The 20,597-nt window shown below is 34.4% G+C and overlaps 2 protein-coding genes across 3 annotated transcripts; one reads left to right on the top strand and one right to left on the bottom strand.

Moving 5' to 3' along the window:
- Positions 1-504: 504 nt before the first annotated feature.
- LOC125193008 (protein LIGHT-DEPENDENT SHORT HYPOCOTYLS 10-like) lies at positions 505-3,898 on the bottom strand. The gene is made up of 2 exons (XM_048090708.1): positions 3,257-3,898; positions 505-715 (listed from the first exon to the last, which is right to left on the bottom strand). Exon 1 carries the CDS (start codon positions 3,766-3,768, stop codon positions 3,271-3,273), a length of 498 nt encoding a protein of 165 aa, XP_047946665.1. The 5' UTR covers positions 3,769-3,898; the 3' UTR covers positions 505-715; positions 3,257-3,270.
- An 8,233-nt stretch (positions 3,899-12,131) lies between these two features.
- LOC125193946 (protein SCAR3-like) lies at positions 12,132-20,043 on the top strand. Of its 2 annotated transcripts, none has more exons than XM_048091903.1 (9): positions 12,132-12,526; positions 13,017-13,180; positions 13,400-13,523; positions 13,599-13,731; positions 15,748-15,815; positions 15,954-18,825; positions 18,926-19,018; positions 19,493-19,600; positions 19,712-20,043. In XM_048091903.1, exons 1-9 carry the CDS (start codon positions 12,372-12,374, stop codon positions 19,757-19,759), a joined length of 3,765 nt encoding a protein of 1,254 aa, XP_047947860.1. In that variant the 5' UTR covers positions 12,132-12,371; the 3' UTR covers positions 19,760-20,043. The 2 variants fall into 2 exon arrangements, with proteins under 2 accessions (XP_047947860.1, XP_047947861.1); XM_048091904.1 differs by having other exon boundaries at positions 12,135-12,526; positions 18,929-19,018.
- Positions 20,044-20,597: the final 554 nt, after the last annotated feature.

Genomic DNA, 20,597 nt, shown 5'->3' on the forward strand with positions numbered 1-20,597 from the left:
CGTATCTCGTCTTGCGGAAAGAGGACTCCTCGACTCGGCTAAACACTTTCACGGTTTATTTGTTTCGATTTTTCAAGTTGTAATTTAAGTTTTCCATTTGTATTTCTTCTTGGGTTGTATTATGCCCGACTAGTTTATCTCTTGTAATTCCAGAAACCAATAATGAGCAGGGCCGTGCCGTTGGCAAGAGCACAGCGGTGAACAGGGTACCCACCGTGCCGACGACACGGCGCCTGCTTTTAGCTAAGAGCACCGATGTGTATGCTCCAGTTGTAAACCTGAAAGTTATTTACAGGGCACACGCAAATGATCTCATTATTTCGATAACAAATGTTTACTAAAATGCTTATTTGTCTATACATAAATAACAGATACTGCGTGACCACACTTCTTGTGCTTAACACAATCTGCTATATAGTTACCCTCCTGGAAATGGCAATGAAATTTATGGCAACAACAAATTACTACACATATATACCATCTATATATGTTCGGATTTGTATGTTGCTTGTTATTCAGAACTTGATTGCATTAACTCGAAGGAATCCAACCAAGCAGAATCCAATTTTGATACAAGGCAATTCAAAAATGAAATAAGTAAAAATACAAAATATATAAAAAGAGATTCTTGACTTATAATTAATCTAGGCTAAACTAGCCATAAAATTAAAGGATAAATAATTACAGCAACCTTTATTGCTCTTGGTTATATAGCCTGCAAATAATGAAAAGATTGATCAATGTTATGTTAATTCAAAAGTATATGTAATGAAGATACATGATTAACTTATTAAGTCATCACATGAGGCAATACCATGTTATGCAACATCGCAACTTATGATAAAAATGAATTAATTTCAAAATATATTTCATTTACCAATCAATACATGCGTTCTACTCCACATGACGACACAATACTGAGATAACATCACAAAACATAATCACGAGTTCTGATGAAGAGGGTATAAAACAATTACGTCAATGAAAAGGAACAAATTCAATTAATTATGTTTCAACTTTTATGTAACACAGTAAGGGTGTGTTTGGGAACATTGAATTGAAGCTATAGAACTAGAATTGAAAGCTATAATTTCAATTCCATTGTTTGGTATCACAAAACTGTATAGATTTGAGATTGAATTATAATTCCAAAATTTTCAATTCCATAATTTGAATTAGAAAATTGGAATTCCAAGTAGTTATAAAATTAGATAGCTTCACTACCCAATACACACATTTCACATACACTACACACACTTCACACACTACACTACACCACACACACACACACACACACATTTCACACGTTTCACACAGTACACACACTACATGCACTTCACACACTACACAAATTTCACACATTTCCTGCAATACACACATTTCACAAACTACACAATTTTCATACGCTACACACATTTTACACACTACACACACTACACATTTCACACACTACACGCACTACGCAAATTTCGCAGTGTCACGCCAGTTTTCTAAATCTGAATCTAATATTTCCATTTTCAAGCTTATAAAGTTCTTTAATTTACTCCAAAATAATATAGTCAAGAATTTAATTCCATGATGATTAGAAAGTTTGATACTTCTGTGTAGTTGCAATTATTATGAGTTTAAACTATCATATCATCTCCCTTAAAAATTTATGAAATGACAATTTTCCAGGAATATAAAAATGTTAATGCTATGGATGCTCAAATACAATATAATATGATGGCACATTACATCTTTTTGTTCTTTAAAAAAATATAGTATTAACTTATAGTAATATATTTCAAAACCTTTCCTTTTAACCAAACTTTTCTTATTTTCTTTCTTTCTTTAATTTGGTCATTTACGTTTAATTTGATATGATTTCAGCTGAACCACATAGTTACAAGTTATTGTTCTGGCTGCCTCGCTGTTTATTGAGGGATATATAGTAGTATTAATTTGAATTCATCTTTATCTTAAACACCAATCTTCTTATTTTCTGGGATGGCCCTACAGGTCGGATCCTGTAATTATTGCATAAGTGATAAGTGGGCAACATTTTCTATTACAACTACTTTTTATGTGTTAAGGACAGTGGGAAATCTAGGAAATAACTAAACATGAGTTTAGTCATCGCCAATTCGCACAAACCACAAATTAGACACACCAAAACTACCGAAAACAAAAATGATTCATCTGCAAGCCAAGTGAAGCGAAATTAGTCAAGATAAAGTTCAGCAGCCTAATTATATGATAATTATAAAAATAATCAGTGCAGATGATCAGATAATCATTATATTTATTATTTAGTATCTCCACTACTTTTTATTGAGATAGTTTTGTCCTATTATAGTGGCTGCATGTTTCACAACTTCTATACTCATGTGGGATATGTCGAAAAATATTACTACTACTAAAAATTTCGTTTAAATCCAAAAGACTGATAATCTCTTTTATCTTAGAAGAAGAAAAGAGAAAAGACCGTATATGTATAAATAGATGTAAAAATATTAGTAGTCCATTCATAATGCAGATTGATGCTACGGACTAACGACATACTCGTTTATCTGTTTCTATGAAAAAAATAGGAAGATTGGCATTAATGTTTTACATTATATAGGCATCTTCAGACAATTGTACCATAAACTAAGGACTAGGTACTGTCAGCAAACATCTAGTAAAATATGTAAATTAATTAAAAAAAATAAAATCTGAACGGTGGTTGTCTACCTGAAGGTCACACACCACACATATTTGAAACATCAGTGTGTGTTTTCCATGTAAAATCAGAGGGACATTATGATGATTACCAGTAATTTCATGGGGTTCACAAGATCTCCCCGAATCCCAAAAGAGCCAAATATTACTAGTTAAAAGGGCAAAATAGATCAACAGTGAATTGCATTATTTGAGAGAGAGTGAGAGAGGTGATACATTCCATCATATCAATAAACAATTCCTTTTTTTGGAAATAAGAAAAGACTTAAAGCAAATGTTCCCAGATACTTATAAGTTTTTCACTAAACACTCAGACATGGCTCAACAAAAGCCCTCACAAAATTTTAGGGTTTTCTTCCCATATTTTAGGGATTGTCAGATCTAGGGTTTCTTGTTTTGTTAAACGTTATTTAAAAAAATTCAATTGTACTACTGTGGTCCTGCCCTTTCTTGATGTCTAAGCTTCTTCCCTCATTCATTTGTCTCTATATAAATAGTCTTAATTTTAACTCTTTTAGGGCAGATTTATAAATACATATTATTGAATCAGTACCTTAATAGGAGAAATCAAGAAGAATTGTTGATGAAGCTGTCATCATGCAGCTTAAGAGGATGGTGAACGACTCTCCTCCTCTTCTTCTTCTTCTTGTAAGGAATCCCTCTAGCTTTGGCTTGGGAGTCCTTGACCTCCTTCAAGAAAACCCTAATCGCGGCGTCGGCAAAAGGGTTGTTCTCGGGGGAGGAGGCGTGCTCGTCGAAGGCAGCCCTGAGGCGGCCGATGAGAGCATCGAGGCTGCCCCAGGCCTGCCTGAGGGGGCAGGCGCAGGGGGCGGGGGGGTCGGGCTGGCCGAAGAAGACGCAGGGAAGGAGATGGACCTTGGTTTTGCCAAACTGGTCGAGGTAGCGGAGGAAGGAGATGACGTGGGTGGAGTTGGAGAGGGATATGGGGATTGGAGGCCTCTGGTTTTTGAGGTATTGCAAGAAGGTGTTCCAATCTCTTCTCTTTTGGGACTCGTAGCGGCTCGGGTGCTGCTGCTGGCCATGGCTGCCGGATTCCTTTGACATGGTTGGAAAAAGAAGAGAAGAGAGAGAATTAAGCTTCTTCTTTTTTAATTTGGGTGAGCTAGTGGAGAAGAAATGAAGATGGAGAATTTTCAGAGTTTTATTGAGGGGACAAGAGATGGCCCCCTGCTTTTCTTCTAGTAATAAATAAAGACTGCTTCATTATGTTCTGGGTCTCTTAATTAGCTAGGTTTTGTGATCAATAAACCGATTATTAACTATGAGAGGTTAATTGGAATAATAGTAATCTCTGATGAGTAACATCAACAATTTAATTCGAGAAGAGGAATTTGCGATCAACCAAAATAGGGATCGATTCGAGTTACAATAACAAATGAATTACTGTGTATTTAATCGTGTCATTATTAAAATAGTTGGTGTTCAAATTATCGATTAGGAGTACTTAATTAATTTGGCAGTTTTCCCTAGTACTACTACCTTTTGACTCAATATGTGGTCACATTTTATTTTACTAACATATTTTATTTTTATAAGCTTATCTAAGAGTGATATGGTAGGGTTTCGAAGGTTGGCTTTTATATCTACATACATGAATTGTTGAATGTGATGAACCTATAGATAAAAATCATTTCTCCGGGTTTTCCATTTTCCCATGCCATAGAAAATATTTTCTCCCTCCCACAAAAGAAAAGATAGTCTATTATATTAATCTGAATTATCTTAATACTATTTTATTTTACTAAGTAGTTATCTATATGTTTGTGAAATATTAAATTACAATTACTTGCCTTGAAATTTTTTAAAAATAACAATAATTTAGGACATAAAAAATTTCTAAATTAATACGAATAACAAATTAATTTAATCTTTTATTTTATTAGGACGCTTCCATTTGCATCCTCTAATTTTAATTAGGACACTAATAATAAAAATGATTTTCAAAGTGATGGTTTTATATTTAAAAATACAAATTAACATCCTTAATTACATTAAAAATAACAGTATTTTTTGTTGTAGCGTATATATGTTACACAACATTTGATTTCATCATTTATATTGGAAAACATTACCCGGTTTGGTTTTATAATTTGATCGAGTAATTAACATGACTGGCTTCTTTTTCAAAGTCAAGAATATTAATGAATACAAACCATTAAAGTCACAGCTAGTTACCCATAAATTATTTAACTTGATAAATTGATGAGTTTCAGCTGTTTTAAACCACCGACAGGAAGGCAGTTTTATATCATTTCCTAAATTAAGGTTTATAAACCGTACGCCAAAACTCATTTTTGGTGTATATAATTTCTCCAACCGTACACCAAACTTAAACCTATTTTTGGGTTTTTCAATGGAATAACACCAAATATAGTGTTTACTCCAAAATTTTGTTAGACAAATACTCAAAAATGGTGTAAACTTAAATATGGTGTAAATGGTTGGAGTAAAACTACTTTTTGGTGTGACGTATACTAAAAAATGGGTTTGAGTTTGGCGTAAATGGTTGGAGATGGCCTTATTGCATCTCCAACCATTCCACTAAACTCAAACACATTTTAGTGTAAATCTCACACTAAATATTGATTTTACTCCAATCATTTACACTAAACTCAAACTTAAAAAAATATTCTCTATATTATGCCTTTTTGTTATGTCTTTTTTACTCACAAAATTTGAAAAACTTTTAGATATAGGTTTAGTGTAAACCTAAAGATAGGTATTATTTTCTCAAAAACCAAAAATAGAATTAATTTTTTATTACTATTAAAGCTAAATACCTATCTCATTTTAGGTTTTAGTGTACCCTTGGAAATGGTCTTGATAATAATGGTGCGACGCAATATAACTATAATTGAGCGTCTTTAGATATTTTTAGACCTCAATCAGGGATGAAATAGACATCCAAAATAAACTCCGTTTCCAATAATTTCCCAAACGATTTATTTGCTTTAAAAGTAACGAGCATTATGTCATTTCTTTGTTTCATCATGATTTATCATTTCAATTATAAGACCACATATATTTAGGATTTTTTTTATTTGAAACGTACGTAGTAAATCATTTCCGGTGCAACGTCAATTTTTTAGACCATCTTTAGATGATGTGACACTGGTTTTATTATTACTATTAAACTCGCTATATTATCTATTTTGATGCTAAATCGTCGTACCACAGCAATGCTGAGGTGGCTTGAGTTTGAATTCAGAGAAATTTTGAAATACATTTCTCCTATTTATATATTTAGCATCAATTTTATAGTAATAGATAACCCAAAAAAAAAAAGAAATTTGTTAGTAATAATTTGTACATTTGCTGTGAATGAACTTTTTTTTATATATAATATACTTAATTTTTTCGTAGTTATAGTTAGTTTCTATTTTATGTTATCTTGCTCAGTACAATCACATGATTGATCACATACGCAAAATACTGATTAAATTTCAATGTTATCATAACTGTTGAATTAGAAATTAGACAGTCAGATTGGATTTTCATGTCATATCAGTCTTAGATGCCAAAAACCGAAAGCTAGTCTATTAATTATTGTATAACTTATCTACATATAATTAGACTAAAATATAATAGCAATATTTTAAGAAAATGGAACCCCTTTTTGGAGGAACAAAATTGGAATATCCCATATCTAATAGACAATTAATTAATTATTAAACGTCACGCTAAACCCACACCTATCATGATAGGCTATAGTTTTTGTACGTAATATTTTCTGTATATTTATCTGCTGCTTTAAATTAGTTAATTTATTTACAGAGACTGACTCGAGTTAATCTCAAACACAGTCATTTTCAAAATCATCAAATAATGATGAAACACTTAACTCTAACACACACATATATGTGTGTGTGTTTAATTGAATACTATTCAAACCATCACTATTGATCATATTAATTATATATGTACCCATTCTGAAGTACAATATTGATTAGTCATTTTCTTGCAATATTATCCAGAAATTTACACGAAGAAATGAATTGTACCTTTTGCCATTTTTGCCATAGTGCTTCAAGATTTTAAGCTTAGAAGATTTGGTGAATTCTGTTTGCATCAAATGAGATGACAAATTTGCATGCACCATTTTTCATAGATCAATTTTTGAGTACGTGATGTGGGACTCCCAACTTTAATTAATTTCTCAATATGGTATTTATGTTTTCCATTTATTTTTAATGTTTTCGAGGAAAAGGTATTGGGGGTGAATTATTGAAGAAAGTATTCTTAGACAAAGTATGCAAATACTATATGAATCAGATTCAGGAGAAAGACTCAGAAATTGGAGTCTGCAAAAAGATGATCAATCAAGAATCTAGTCCAATTTGTGCCACAATCCAATTCTCAAAAGTTGTACATATATTTACAGTATGCTTGACTATAAAATGTCAAAACACACTATTTTAGAGGTTGTACATATCATATGCCCAACGAGGGGTAATAGGAGTAATAATTATTTTTTAAAGGGAGTTTTCATTTAATAATATTCTCGAAACACATATATATTTATCTATCGAATCTTTGATACCTTTGGGCCTAACTTGGTCTTTTTCTATTCATCCAAGAACTCACTGGCCCAGTTGAGATTGCCTTGTGTTTAAGCCCTATATTGATACAGAAGGGAAATTAACTTAGTTAGTTAGTTGGTAAGAATGATTGTCCTTTAATGATTAATACAAATAAATTTTAGTGGATGATTGATTGATCAAATGATAAAATTGCGACTGTAAAATAACACAGACTATGAGGTTATATTCTACCTCATTAGATAATATTTTTGATAATGGAGTACTTATAAATTAACATTTAGAAACATGTATTACATGAAATTCATTGTCGGAATGTGATATTTCTGGGAATAGTAAAAAATATAGTGTTAGAATATTCTGGAAAAAGTAGATTAATATGTTCTCTCTTTCTTAATTAACTTTAATTGTTATAGTGGAGAAAGACATGTCGTTCCATGTGATTGGTCCTATCCTATTTTCTGCACCAACTAATTTAAGGCATCAAGCCTTCAACCATACTCATTTTGCTCTTGCTTTTGTGTATTTTTTTTGGAGAAATTACTTATAGTGTGGAAATGTGGATATATGATTCTTTATATTTTTATTCCAGAAGACTTGGCCCGATAACAAAAGGCCCAAATACTTGCAATATTTTCTACATTTATCTCAACCTAATGGGCCGGGCCTGTCATTCATGTGATTCTTCTGGTTCAACTCATAATTGTAGGAAACAATGCAAATTTACTCCATAATTAGAACTATTGAAATAATAATAGTCACAAATTTTGTTTTATTTGTCGAGAGAGGTGAGTGGAATGAAGAATAAATCAGAGTCCTCTCATTTGGACTCACTACCATCAAATCTGCTAAGATTATTGGGTTTCTGTTACCAAATTTACTCTCAAATTCCCAAATTGATAATCAAAGTACAATTACGGCTTCGTTTGGTGATTGTCGGACAATTAATAGAAGCATGAAAGGTCACCAATCATTGTACCACAACAAATATCGCAATCGGATTAATGAGTAATACTTTATAGGAGTAGTATATTTTTTTTGTTAATGTTCAATAAAAGCCATATGCTTGAGTAAGATTGGTAATTCAACAAATTTTGGACTTTTATAATTTCAATGGTCAAATGAATAGATTATAATGACCTTGACATAAGAATAGAATTAAATGATTAATATTCCTAATACTAACATTGATTTATGATATGATATGATTTGGGGACATCCAATTATAATGTTATCAAAATTTGGTCCCTAATTTCTACCTCAACGACCTAACATTAAATGTGAATAACCCCACTTGCTATTAGCTATTGCGTTAAAACTTATACTCTTATGAGTAGTATTTTTCCTCCTTGAATAGTGTATTGAGTTTGTTTCACAAAGTTTTCCGAATATGATTTACTCCTTTCTTTTGTGTGATTCACAATCACATATCATTATGATTTATCCAAAGTGCATCCTATGGTAACGACCGTGAGCTTTCTTTGTCATCATATCAATATAGAAAGCTCGATTATGATCGATTGCGGGCTTAAATTGATGATAACATGTTATAAATTTGTATCTTTCATAGAAATAGAAAGTAAACAAAAAACATCAATGCAAAATATTTTTCCCATTAACATGTAATAGTGCCTAGGGCTAAGACTAAGACCATAATTATAATTGACAAAACATATCATGATATCATCCAATTATTTATCACATTTTTCAATACTTAATTAATTTTCTCTTTTTCCTGGATCCTCAATATTCATTCAATTACCTAATTATACATCATTTTAATGGTTTTATCAATCTCCACTCAACCACATCATTGTATATATATTTTTATATCATTTTTTACTGATAATATAATTACTTTCAATAAAGATGATCAAGCATTGTATTATTGCAAATTTTAAAAAAATAAAAATAAAATAAAAATAAATAAATAAAAAACATAAATTATAATAAATTGATATATGAGTTATTGAAAATGCATTGATGCTAAACATATGATGCAATTTCATATTCGAGTACCATTTTTGAATTTGTAGATGAATTGATGATTTGGAAATTAGAGAATGAGTAATTTTAATCTTCTATAGTAAATAAAAGTATAGTACTAAAAAAAGAAATATTATAGGTGGATAAAAGATATTTCTGTGTGTGTAAAACTATAGCAAATTTTATCTCTGTTTATAAAGTACTAGTTTGAATTTTGGCATAATTTTTACTCCTTTTAACACCACTATAATATATAAACAAAATACATGAAATTAAATAATTAATAGTAGTAGAGCGAGGATGACCATGTGGCCTCATATTCTTGGGTGGCTAACTTGAGTTGAGGATAGAGAGACCATAGTAATATTTATTTTATAGAGTAATTATAAGTAATATTTATTTTATAGAGTAATTATAAATAAGATAAGGAGATAGATATGGTCATTCACAAAATACGGTCTAACAAAAATTAAGATAGTAAAACGGTTATATCCAAGCTATATGGAATTTTGTAGTATTTTGGAGTATGATGGAACACATTATTCATCCACATTTAAATTAATACATTAATTAGAGATAGTTATTGCGAAATGTAGCTACAAAAAAAGGATAATTAAAAGACTTTGTATTATGATCAGAAATTAGTTAAGAGGGCTTAAGCCCTACCACATGTTCCTTACAACATGAAAAAGGTGCAGTGTATGTAGAAACAAAGAGCATAGAATCCAGGATTCCTGGAATTAAAGCCAATAAAAGCATATAAATATATATTGATGCTTATAAAACCTTTTCATTTACGAGTACTATTTTGTTTTCCATGCGGAGGGTACTGATTTTGCATTTGTGATTTCCTTCTCGTGTATTAAAAGTTAAGCCTGATTTGCAACAATGCCCAAAATTTGATTAGAAGAACGTATGGGCAACCCAGGCCAGATTAGTGTTTTGGGTTTTGAGCTACTAGCCTACTACTTAATTGCACAATTCCTTGTATTGTTATTTAGAGTGGGTGACATTAATGACAAGATTCCAAACACCTAAATTATGTCTAAGAAATCTCCAATTAACATAACAGTAACACAGTCAAAAGTCAACTATGTACACTGACTGACATACTGCTGCTGTCTCGTTTTATATTTTTGTTTAATTCAGTACTAATAATTATTTCTAATTTTAAATTAGTTAGTGACTAGCTAGGCCATGTGTGCCAGGAATCAAACAAGAGGAAATATTACAAGATCTGATCCATCCTTAAGTTTTTTATTTTGCAGAACTGATAGTTGCAAAATATTTTAATGGGACAGAGATCTATTGATATAAAGTAATATTCCCTGTGGGTCATTAATAGACAAAATAAAAAGTATCAATATGTATGGCCTATGTGATTCTCTATCTCGCCTTAAAAAAATTTAATTTAATTATCTTAGTTATAGTAGGTGAGATGTACATACATAAATTTTACAAATGTTATTAGATTTCAGAAGATGATGTTATTTGAGATAATAGACTAATGTGACCTCCATTTGTTGACGTTGATGTTTAGGGTTTAAAGTCTAAAAAATTTCAAATAAATTAAGTTACGTTGAAAGACTTGCGAAAATTTTGAACTAACGTTCAATAGAGATAATTTATAAATAAATACGACAGACATTTTTTTTTTCAATTGGGACATTATTTTATTTTGACTCCTTGATTAAGCCGTTAGGACCACTTAATTTTACGAGGACTTCAATTTACAGTAGTCTATTTTAAGTTTGTTTATGAAGAGTGGTGTATCATGGATTTTTTGTTTTTCTATAAAATAAATAGCTATAATGATTTGGAGCCTTTAAAATCCGACGATCATTTTCTTTTTCTTGAATATGTTATTGAGCAAACTTTCAGTTATTTTAAAAAGAAGAAAATAATATATTGAAGAACTGATCAGAAATCTGAGGAGGTGAGTTTTTAAGTTTTTACTTAAGCATGCAGATTGCAGGTTATCGGATACTTTCCAATATAATGCTACTATAACTTTATATGAAGAACTTTGAATATTACTACTATTAGTTTGGGTTTTAAGAACAATTTCTAATTTTTTTTCTTCAATGCTTGTAACTTGTATATTATGATATCTAAAATGGTCCTCAACTTGATCTGATTTAATGACCTAATGGCCCCACCAATCTCGATTTGTGATTTTCCAACGAAATTTTGTTTTGTTTGCAAGATTCAAATGTCGTCAAAATTAATTTGAGACTCGTTTTAAGGCCAGTGATATTCGAAAACAGGTTGGTATAAAAACTTCTTTTTGTTGAATCGGAGTGATAACCGATTAGTTTGCTATACTCCATTTTACCAAAAATAAAAACTAAATAAAGGTAGAAGGAGAGGAATATGGCAGTTGTAATAATTGGCCTAGTCAGATTTGGTTGGCCACTGCGCACCAATAAGGAGAAATAAATTCCATCCTTTCCTTAAATTTGTTTTGTGAGTGCATCACAATTTACATACAGTATTTCGTATGAAAACATGTCCACCTACCATATAAATGGCATTGATATTTATATGTCGATTCTCAATTCACTATCTAGGTGAAGTTGGAACACAGCAAAACTAAATAAAATTAAATCTTCAATAAATATAAAAAAGAAAAAAGTTTGTTATGCAAATCATAGTTTAGTAGGAGTGCTAGGAGTAGTTTAGGTGACATAAAATAAGCAGAGCGGCGTGACGAGTCCTTCACGGCGGAATAATTAAATTCCGAAACTGCGGGGTCAGTTTCGTCATTTACTCCATGGAAGTCAATTTCACTCGTAAAAATCACAAGCCTATTTCCGTCATTCTCAACCACTTTTTTTCTTACTGTGCGCGCCCACCCAGGAATGGCTTGCAGGGTTGGCAATGTCGTCTTCCTCTCTCTCTCTCTCTCTCTCTCTCTCTCTCTCTCATGTTATATAGGAATAGTAGCAGTAGACAGATAAGGCTTTTCTCTCTCTACACATCACTCTCTCAGCAGTTACGCTGCTGTAATCCCCAAACCTAATTCCCCCTCTCATTCTATTCACCTGCCATCATTTCGCATTTCCTTTTTGTTTCTGCCTCAACAATTTCGGAGGATTTCTCCTTTTTTCCTGTTGACTTGCGATGCCGCTCCTGAGAGCGGAGGTCAGGAATGAGTACGCGCTTGGAGCTCCGGAGCTCTACAGAGAGGCCAATAAGGACGAACCCAAGGAGATTCTCCAAGGAGTCGCCGTCGCCGGCCTCGTCGGCGTCTTACGTCAGCTCGGTGATCTCGCTGAGTCAGTTTCCTTTTATCTTTTCTGCTTCATTGAGCCGGCTTGAGTTCTAGTGGGGGCGTTATGCGCTCATTACGGGAATTTGTGTAGTTTCGAGTCTTAATTTTGGGCAATTGATATGTAGGTTCACGATTTGGTTTTTGGTGAAACAATGTGATGCTAGGTTACAAGTGTTGTAAGTTGTGGGAAGGGAGAGTTGTTGCTTCCCTTCAGTTAAATTAGGAAAGGGGATAGTTTCCCCATTTACCGCAGCTTGGTCAAAATCGCGCTAAGTAATTTTTCTGCAGATTTAGGCTTGCAAGTGTATCTACATTTACACGAATTCATGGATACGGGTGTATAGGGTAGTGAGTTGATTGCATATGTCACATAAATGCAATAAAATCGACGCTAGAAAGAATGGAAAGAAACAATAATGGTTGTATTAATAAGTTCCCAAAAGTGTAATATGTAAACGAGGCTGATACCGAGACAACTTCTTTGCATCTGGTAGGTTTGCAGCAGAAGTTTTTCATGGGTTGCAGGAAGAAGTGACCATTACAACTGCTAGAAGCCATAAGTTGATGGCACGTGTTCGACGAGTTGAATCTGCCCTTTCTCCGCTTGAGAAGGCTTTACTGGCTCAAAGGAGTCACTTACACTTTGCCTATACTTCTGGTAGTCTTAAATTTCTGGCCTTGCAATTTCTACCCTGTTACCCTTTACTATATTTTTTAAGTTGTGTTAAGTGATTTTTAGCAGCTATAAGTCAGCTTCTCGAACTTATGCTCGAGCTGTCTCTTGACGTTTTGTACTAATTTAGAGTTGCATGAACTGATAATTCCTACGTAATTGCTCTGCCATTCCTTTGGTCCTTACAAAGATAATCTTCTGTAGGTTCCAATTGGCATACGCGGATCCGATGTGAACAAAATCATTTTATATACAGTGACGTGCCCCAATTCATCACAGAATCTTATGAAGACTGCCGTCACCCACCTTGTTTGCATATGCTTGATAGGTATGGCCAACTCTTAAAATTTTGATATAGATTCCAGTTGTTGGCCATGTGGATAAATCTTGTGTTCTTTTTTAGGTTTGATGCTGGTGGTCCGGGATCATGCTTGAAAAGGTATTCAGATCCAACTTTTTTTAAGAGAGCATCAGTGACATCTGGTGAAGCTAGTATAGACAAGAGTTCAAAAGAAAAGAAGGCTCGCAAGGCTAAGGTAATGTGCTGTAATTCTGTAATATCATTATATTGCTGTAAATAACTATATATAAGCATAGTATTTTGCTATGACTTAATGAATGTGATGCATACCTCTAAGCCTCTACAATTAATCCCTCAATTTAAACTTGATCCTATCTTTTGTGTGCCTTTCAACCTTATATAAGCTCCCAATTTGCTAGACATTGTTGAATGGTTTGATTAGCTGCATGTAGATAACCTTGATGAAGGCCTGTGATAATATTTGTTCTGACTTCTTCTGGTTCATAAATTATGAAGCACATAAGATTGAAAAAACATGTCCGAATTTGGCCTAGTGGCATAAGTGAAATGATGGAAACAGAGTTAATTTAGTTTACATCATAAAACTTGAAAGGTGACCTGTACCTGGGTTGGGTGGCATTCTATCCAAGTCATTTTGTAAGTACTCCTATAAGTGAACCCTGCGAAGGTTCCAAGAATATACTCTTTTCCAAGTATGTTTATGAGGATTTTTCTAAAATTATCTAAGATATATTCAGATTGTCCTAGTCATCCAGATATAAAAGAACTATGATGCTTGGCCATTTCTCCTGTTTTCCAATTGAACCTGGTGATGATTTTGCACCTGAGTAGGCTTGATAGGGTCATCAAAGTGATGAGAGTTTCTCCATTTTTATGAGTTGTTTAATTATGTCACGAGGGAGGAAGCTTATAGCTGAGTCATCATAGAGGAAAATGATAACACCCATTGATTACATAGGCCCCAGTTGTTAGGCTTGATAAGATATGAATGCTATCTGGCACATTCTGGGTGTTTGGTAGCCATGTTCTGCATTATCGGTGGCCCATGTTTGGCTTTCAGCCCGCTGAAGCCTGCACGGAGAAGTGCCCTTTTCCGATATATGGGTGCGATTCAGAGTCTGCATTGGTAACACAATGGTGACAAGAGGGCGAAATTACCATTAACCCCTCAGTCATAGCTTTGTCCACCTTTTTACTCTCAGCGAATTCAAATAGTGGAAGGCGTCGTGGAACCCTCCTGGATGATCTTGTTTCTTAGTGTGGTCACAGACGCGTTCTGTTTGCTGGCGTCAGGCAGCTATTGGAGCATACCCACATCCGTGTGTCACTTCCGGCAGCTCACCAAATCAGACAAAGGAAGCTCTCTCCTCGCTCACTTTTGTGCTGATTGTTTTTATTAAAAAATAGTGGTCACATTTCAGCTACCATTGAACACAAAGATTGAACGCTCTTGTTGTTTCCGAGTTAGGGATTAGAATTGGATTTTGATTTTGATTTCAACTTTTATGGACCAAAAAAATCTGTGTATGACAGACAATAGAAATTGTGCGAGGAGAAGGAAGATGAATATCTTGGGATTTTGGGTGTAAGCTAGGCTCTTCACTCTCTATTGTGAGCTGTTCAACCAAAAACACGCAGCTCCAAGAAAGGGTCGATTAGGTTTTCTTGAGAGCAGCATTAGAGCAACTTTGATTTTGAAAGCAGGGGTAAAGGGACACCACACGCGTTAAAAAATGAATTAGTTAGGATAAAATGTTCGTTTTTGCTTATTACACACTTCCAGACACGTTTGCCAAACACTTACTTTAGCTACTGGTTTAAGATATCTATGCTACCAAATAGGTGTCTTTTTCAGTTATAATCTGTAACTAAGGGGATGCATTGGTTTTGCTATCATATCCATCCTTATCATGACTCACCTAGCAAAAGAGACCTTAATGTTTTTCAGTTGTGTGGTAATTTAGATCTTTATGCGTATGTAATTCTTGTCAACTGACTTGGCTAGGATTTACGTTTCCTATTGTTCGCTTGAGTAGAGTATATAGGTTTATGAAGAAGTATTGCAATATTAATATAAAGATTGTGCCATGGTGGAAGGAACCAGAAATGGAAAACTGCTTAATTCAGATATATTTATACCATTTGACTTTTGCCGTTGTTTCTTATTCTTCCTTCTCTGTTCACATTGTTGCTTATCTTTTTGTCTTGCTTGCATGTTCTGCTGGAGCAGAAAAGGAGGTCACGTCCCAGGAATGAGGAAATGTCAAGAGATGCATCATTTTCTTATAACAATCACAGGTAAATGTATGATATATCATGGAAAAGAAGGGGTGGGAAGTTGTGGTGAAAGCATGAAAGCCATGTGTGATATACTATTAAAATGAACAATTGTGATTGTCCATGATAAAGACTAACATTATGATGCAAATATTACAGAACACCGTTCACTCAGCAGAGCATTGGTGGTGGACATATTTCCCCTACTCAAACAGCATCAACATATGATACTATGATTAGATCAGATTTGGGTGAGCAGTCAAATTTGGATTTAAGAAATGGGTCTGGCTACATTGAAGGTGATTTCCGTCCAAGTTACTCAGTGGAACCTGAATCAAGAGATTCCATTTCTTCTGCAGTAAAGAGGCACGAGAATGATTTTCTAGATTACAGTTTCCTCGAGGAAAAAGTTACAGATGTTTATGATACTATTGAAGTGGGCACTCAAGAGCAGCCTGGATGTAGTTCATCTTCAATCGCTTGGGAAGAAAAGAGAAAATCATTTGAACCTACATTACAAGAGTTGAACATTGATGGCGTGGTACAGGAATATAATCATAATAGACAGTTAGAATCATTTTCTCTGAATTTGGACATGGAAACGCTTGGAGATAAGTGTCCAGATTTTGAAATTGTTGACCAAATGATTGATCAGTCTTGTAATGAAGCTGATGGTGAAGCAGAAGAAGAATCTGGTAATGTTCATCTAGATGACATAGAAAGTGAAACTGATAATTTTATGGATGCACTTAACACCATCGAATCTGAATCAGAAACCGATTTAGACAGCACAAGAAAGCAAGTTGCAGAGCATCAATCTAAGATGAAGGAGAAAAGAGAAGATGATGATGAGTGCGAGCTAAAAAGGCACGATTTGGAATGCCGATCTTCATGTCCAGAATCTGATGTTATGGCCGGCAGTCCTCTGATCAATGGTAATCCCACTTCTCATGGAGACAGTATAATTCCAATGCCTCAAAAGTCCTCTTATGCGACTGACTTTATTGATGATGCATCACCAGAGGATGATCTTAACTCAGTATCCCTGATGAACAAGGACTTAGAATCATCTCAAAGAAGTGGCGGTTCAGCCACTCCAATCCGCCCCAAGAGAAATGATGCTCATGGCAATGATAATGTTGATGCTGAAAGTAACAATGAAGTTGTTCCAGCCACTGTATCATCTAACTATGGAGATGGAAGGCTAGCCCCGATTAGTGACGAGACAGCGAAAAGTCTGGAATCTCAAAATCTTGGAAGTTTTGAGCATAATTTGGAATGTCAATCTTCAAGTCCTGAATCTAATGCTGTGGCGAGCAGTCCTCTGGCCAATGGTAGTTGTGGACATACTCTCATCCCAACATCTCAGAAGTCTCTTCATGCAACTGTCTGTGTTGCTAGTGAAGCATTGCGAGAAGATGATGTGAACTCAATCCCCGAGATGAATAATAGTTTACAATCATCCCAAAGGTCGGAAGATGCTCTGAGTTCAGGCCACCCAAAAAGCAGTGGTTCTCATGAAAATGGTATTGTTGGTGTTGGCATGTATGTTGAATCTGTTTCATCCACTGTATCATCTAACTTGAGAGATGGAAGGCCAAGACCGGTTACTGATGGAACAAGGAAAAGTTCAGAATCTCACGGACATGTGCCAGAAATTTCTAATGTCACTCCAGTTTCAATCTGGACAAATGGTGGCTTGCTCGGACTCCGGCCATCAAAACCGCCAGACTGCAGCGTACAGAATGCTCTTCCTCAAGATCCAGAGTATAAGAAGGATGTGAATAATAATTCTTCTATCCAGCATTTCATTCTTAGTGATAATTCAGGTAAACCAGATCAACTAGAGACGTCCAGAAGCATTGAAGAGGACCTCGAAATGGATATTTCCAGCCATGAATACCATGAAAGTGGTATGAATGTTAGAAAGGCATCTTGGAAAATATCACCTGCCGACTTAGAAATTAATCTTGGAAAGTTCGGTGATTCACTTTATCAGCACAATGCCAAATCTACAGGATCAAATGTGCCCGCACCTGGAAGTTCTATGCCTGCAAATTCAGCTCATCAAGAAAATAGCACAAACTCATGTCGGATATTTGGACTCAGCAATAGATTGCTTACGAATGGATCTAACCAAAAATCATTGCCTGGTGGGAGTGGCAACACTTATTCTGCAGGCTCCAAAAATGCTAATGATTTTGAGCTGAAAAATTATCGAAGTGTGGAAAATGACATGTTTTCTGGAAGAAGTAAAGAACTCTTTGGTGGTAAATCTCCTATATTATCACCATCGTCATCACCTCCACTGGAGCACATGAAAATATCATTCCAACCAATAAATGGATTTGAAAGTTCGAAGCTGAAGTTGAAATTCCCTGATGGGAAGAATATGAATGGAAGTGGTAGTGACATATACCCTTCATTTCAGTTGGTTCCAGAGGTGTCTATTCCTCGGTACAATGTTGGTTCGGACTCTGATGCTGACACATTCTACCGATCATCACCTTCATTGTCAGATGATTGCCAAAGCAATCAGTCAGAATCAAATTCTGAGCAGTGGGAGTCAAGTGAATCTCCAACTAGCAAGGACCGTGATTTATATGATGCCCTTCGCCGAATCTCCCTGACAGAATCTGTTTCAGAAGATGGGAAGGCAAACCAGGAAAATATCCCTGCCAACTTGGGAGTTCAATTTCCTTTCATTGATAATGGGGTTCAAAAGTCTGAGTCTTGTCGTTCGTTTGATCTTCAAAGTTTAAGTACCATAAATAACTCGTTCAGAAAGGAAAGGATTGATTCCAACCCTAAGTACCTTGTGGAGCCACAATTCTTGCCTTCTTCTGCTCTACCGCCTCTCCCTCCTTTTCAGTGGCGAGGTACGACGTCTATGGATGACAAGTCTGATGCAATGCCTGAAGGCTCCTACTATGCTCTTGATCTTACACGCTCAGCCTCAACCATATCTCAGCCAAAACCAGCCCCCTTAAGTGAAGATCAAAATGACACCACTTATTTGCAGAAAAGCAAGGTCTGACATCTCTATGTCCCTTCTTCCTCTACGTCTTCTCCTTATCTTCTCTCCATTCTTTTGTTCGATGGTTATTTATGATCAAACTATTTGTGCTTAGCAGCTCAGTTCACAAAAGTCAAATGGACAAAGACCAACAAGCCAGAGCAAGAGCACAGATGAAAATGACTTTCTGCACCAAATCAGAACAAAAGTAAGTCACTATTGCTAAACTATTTCTTATGTCATTTCCTTCAAATTTGATTTGTTTGGGAATTTAGTCGTTATTAGATGCAGTTTCAAGCATGCTTTGCAAGTTCAGATACTTAAATTTACCTAAAATATTGGAGTACTATATTATTTAGATTTAGTTGAAATTTCACGTCTGTTTACTTTTTTTTGTAGTCATTCAAGTTTTGCTGTGATTTAATATTTACTACCTCGTGTGGATTGTCATCTTGGCCATGGCTGGCTTTGTAATTGTTCATATTGTCTCTGTTTTCATGATATTGGTTTGCCTGCATCATGTGCTCACATTATTCTTATCCAGTATCCTGGCATTAGAGATTCTATTTAGAAAAAGGAAATATGATAGAGAGTTGTAAAACTTAGCTTACTTGCATCTTTCCTCTCAACTGACTTTTGGTTTCTCCTTTCTCTTTTTCCCATTTGATCATTTTGGTCTCAGTCTTTTAGTCTGAGACCAACCATGACGACAAGATCAATCGCACCATCTGGGGCCCCTGCCACTGTCCAAGTCAATGCAATTTTAGAGAAGGCAAACGCAATTCGCCAGGTCTCTCTCTCTCTCTCTCGCCACCAATAAGTAGAAAAGTCTTTTTTATGACCTGAAGATACCTCTGCCGATCTCTGTTATTCACTATGTTACTTCTGTTCCCTTGTTCAGGCTGTTGCAAGTGATGCTGAAGATGATGGAACATGGAGTGACGCTTAATAATCTCAATTCATGATATAAACTGGAATTGAAACAGTCCATTGGCCATGAAATTTTGATGTACGAATTCGACAGCATGGTAAATATTTGTGAATAATCCATCTCTGTAATTAGTTTGTAGGGCCTTTATTTGTATGATAAAAACGTTGTTCCTTTGTAGCTCAAATTATCTTGTGAATTAGGTGGGGAAAAGAAAAAATCTGATGCCGGTTGACTAGTAGTAATTTACATACATGCTTGGATGTAAACTGCTATACTTTTTATTGAGTCACCTATTTGTTATACTTTGTTTCATGTTCCAATTCTCAGTTCCCTTGAAAAAGCCATTTTTCTCAGTTGTAAATCGGTTTGCTTTTTTTGCAATGCATCAAGTGTCACAATGATGTTATATTTTCTCTTGGGAAACCAAGTCAGGTATATGATTCCACAGTATATCTATTAAGCAACTAAAAGGATAATGATTCCACAGTATAATATGATGCATGCATCTACAATATTTAATAACACTCCCACCTTTAATCCGCTCCTTTTTTTCCTAAATATAATATAGTAATATTTTATTTGTCTATATCGGATTGGAGATGATTATGTTATTCGAATTCAGTGTTAGGTTGGCTGTGATTTGCATTTCTCTTCCCCTTTTTTTTATTTCAAAACACGATTTCACGCGAAGAAATTTTCATATAGTATACTTGAAGAGAAGTAATTATCATTTTCAATTCGTTTTTTGTTTCATAATTTTGTTTTGAAAATACCAATCTATAAGTCAATGTTATTTATCATTTTCAAGATGAAACTATTGAAATATTGATTATGAATATTTCAAAAAGAAAATATA

The sequence above is a fragment of the Salvia hispanica genome, chromosome 6 (assembly GCF_023119035.1).
Source record: "Salvia hispanica cultivar TCC Black 2014 chromosome 6, UniMelb_Shisp_WGS_1.0, whole genome shotgun sequence".
In the NCBI taxonomy this organism is placed as follows: Eukaryota; Viridiplantae; Streptophyta; class Magnoliopsida; order Lamiales; family Lamiaceae; genus Salvia; species Salvia hispanica.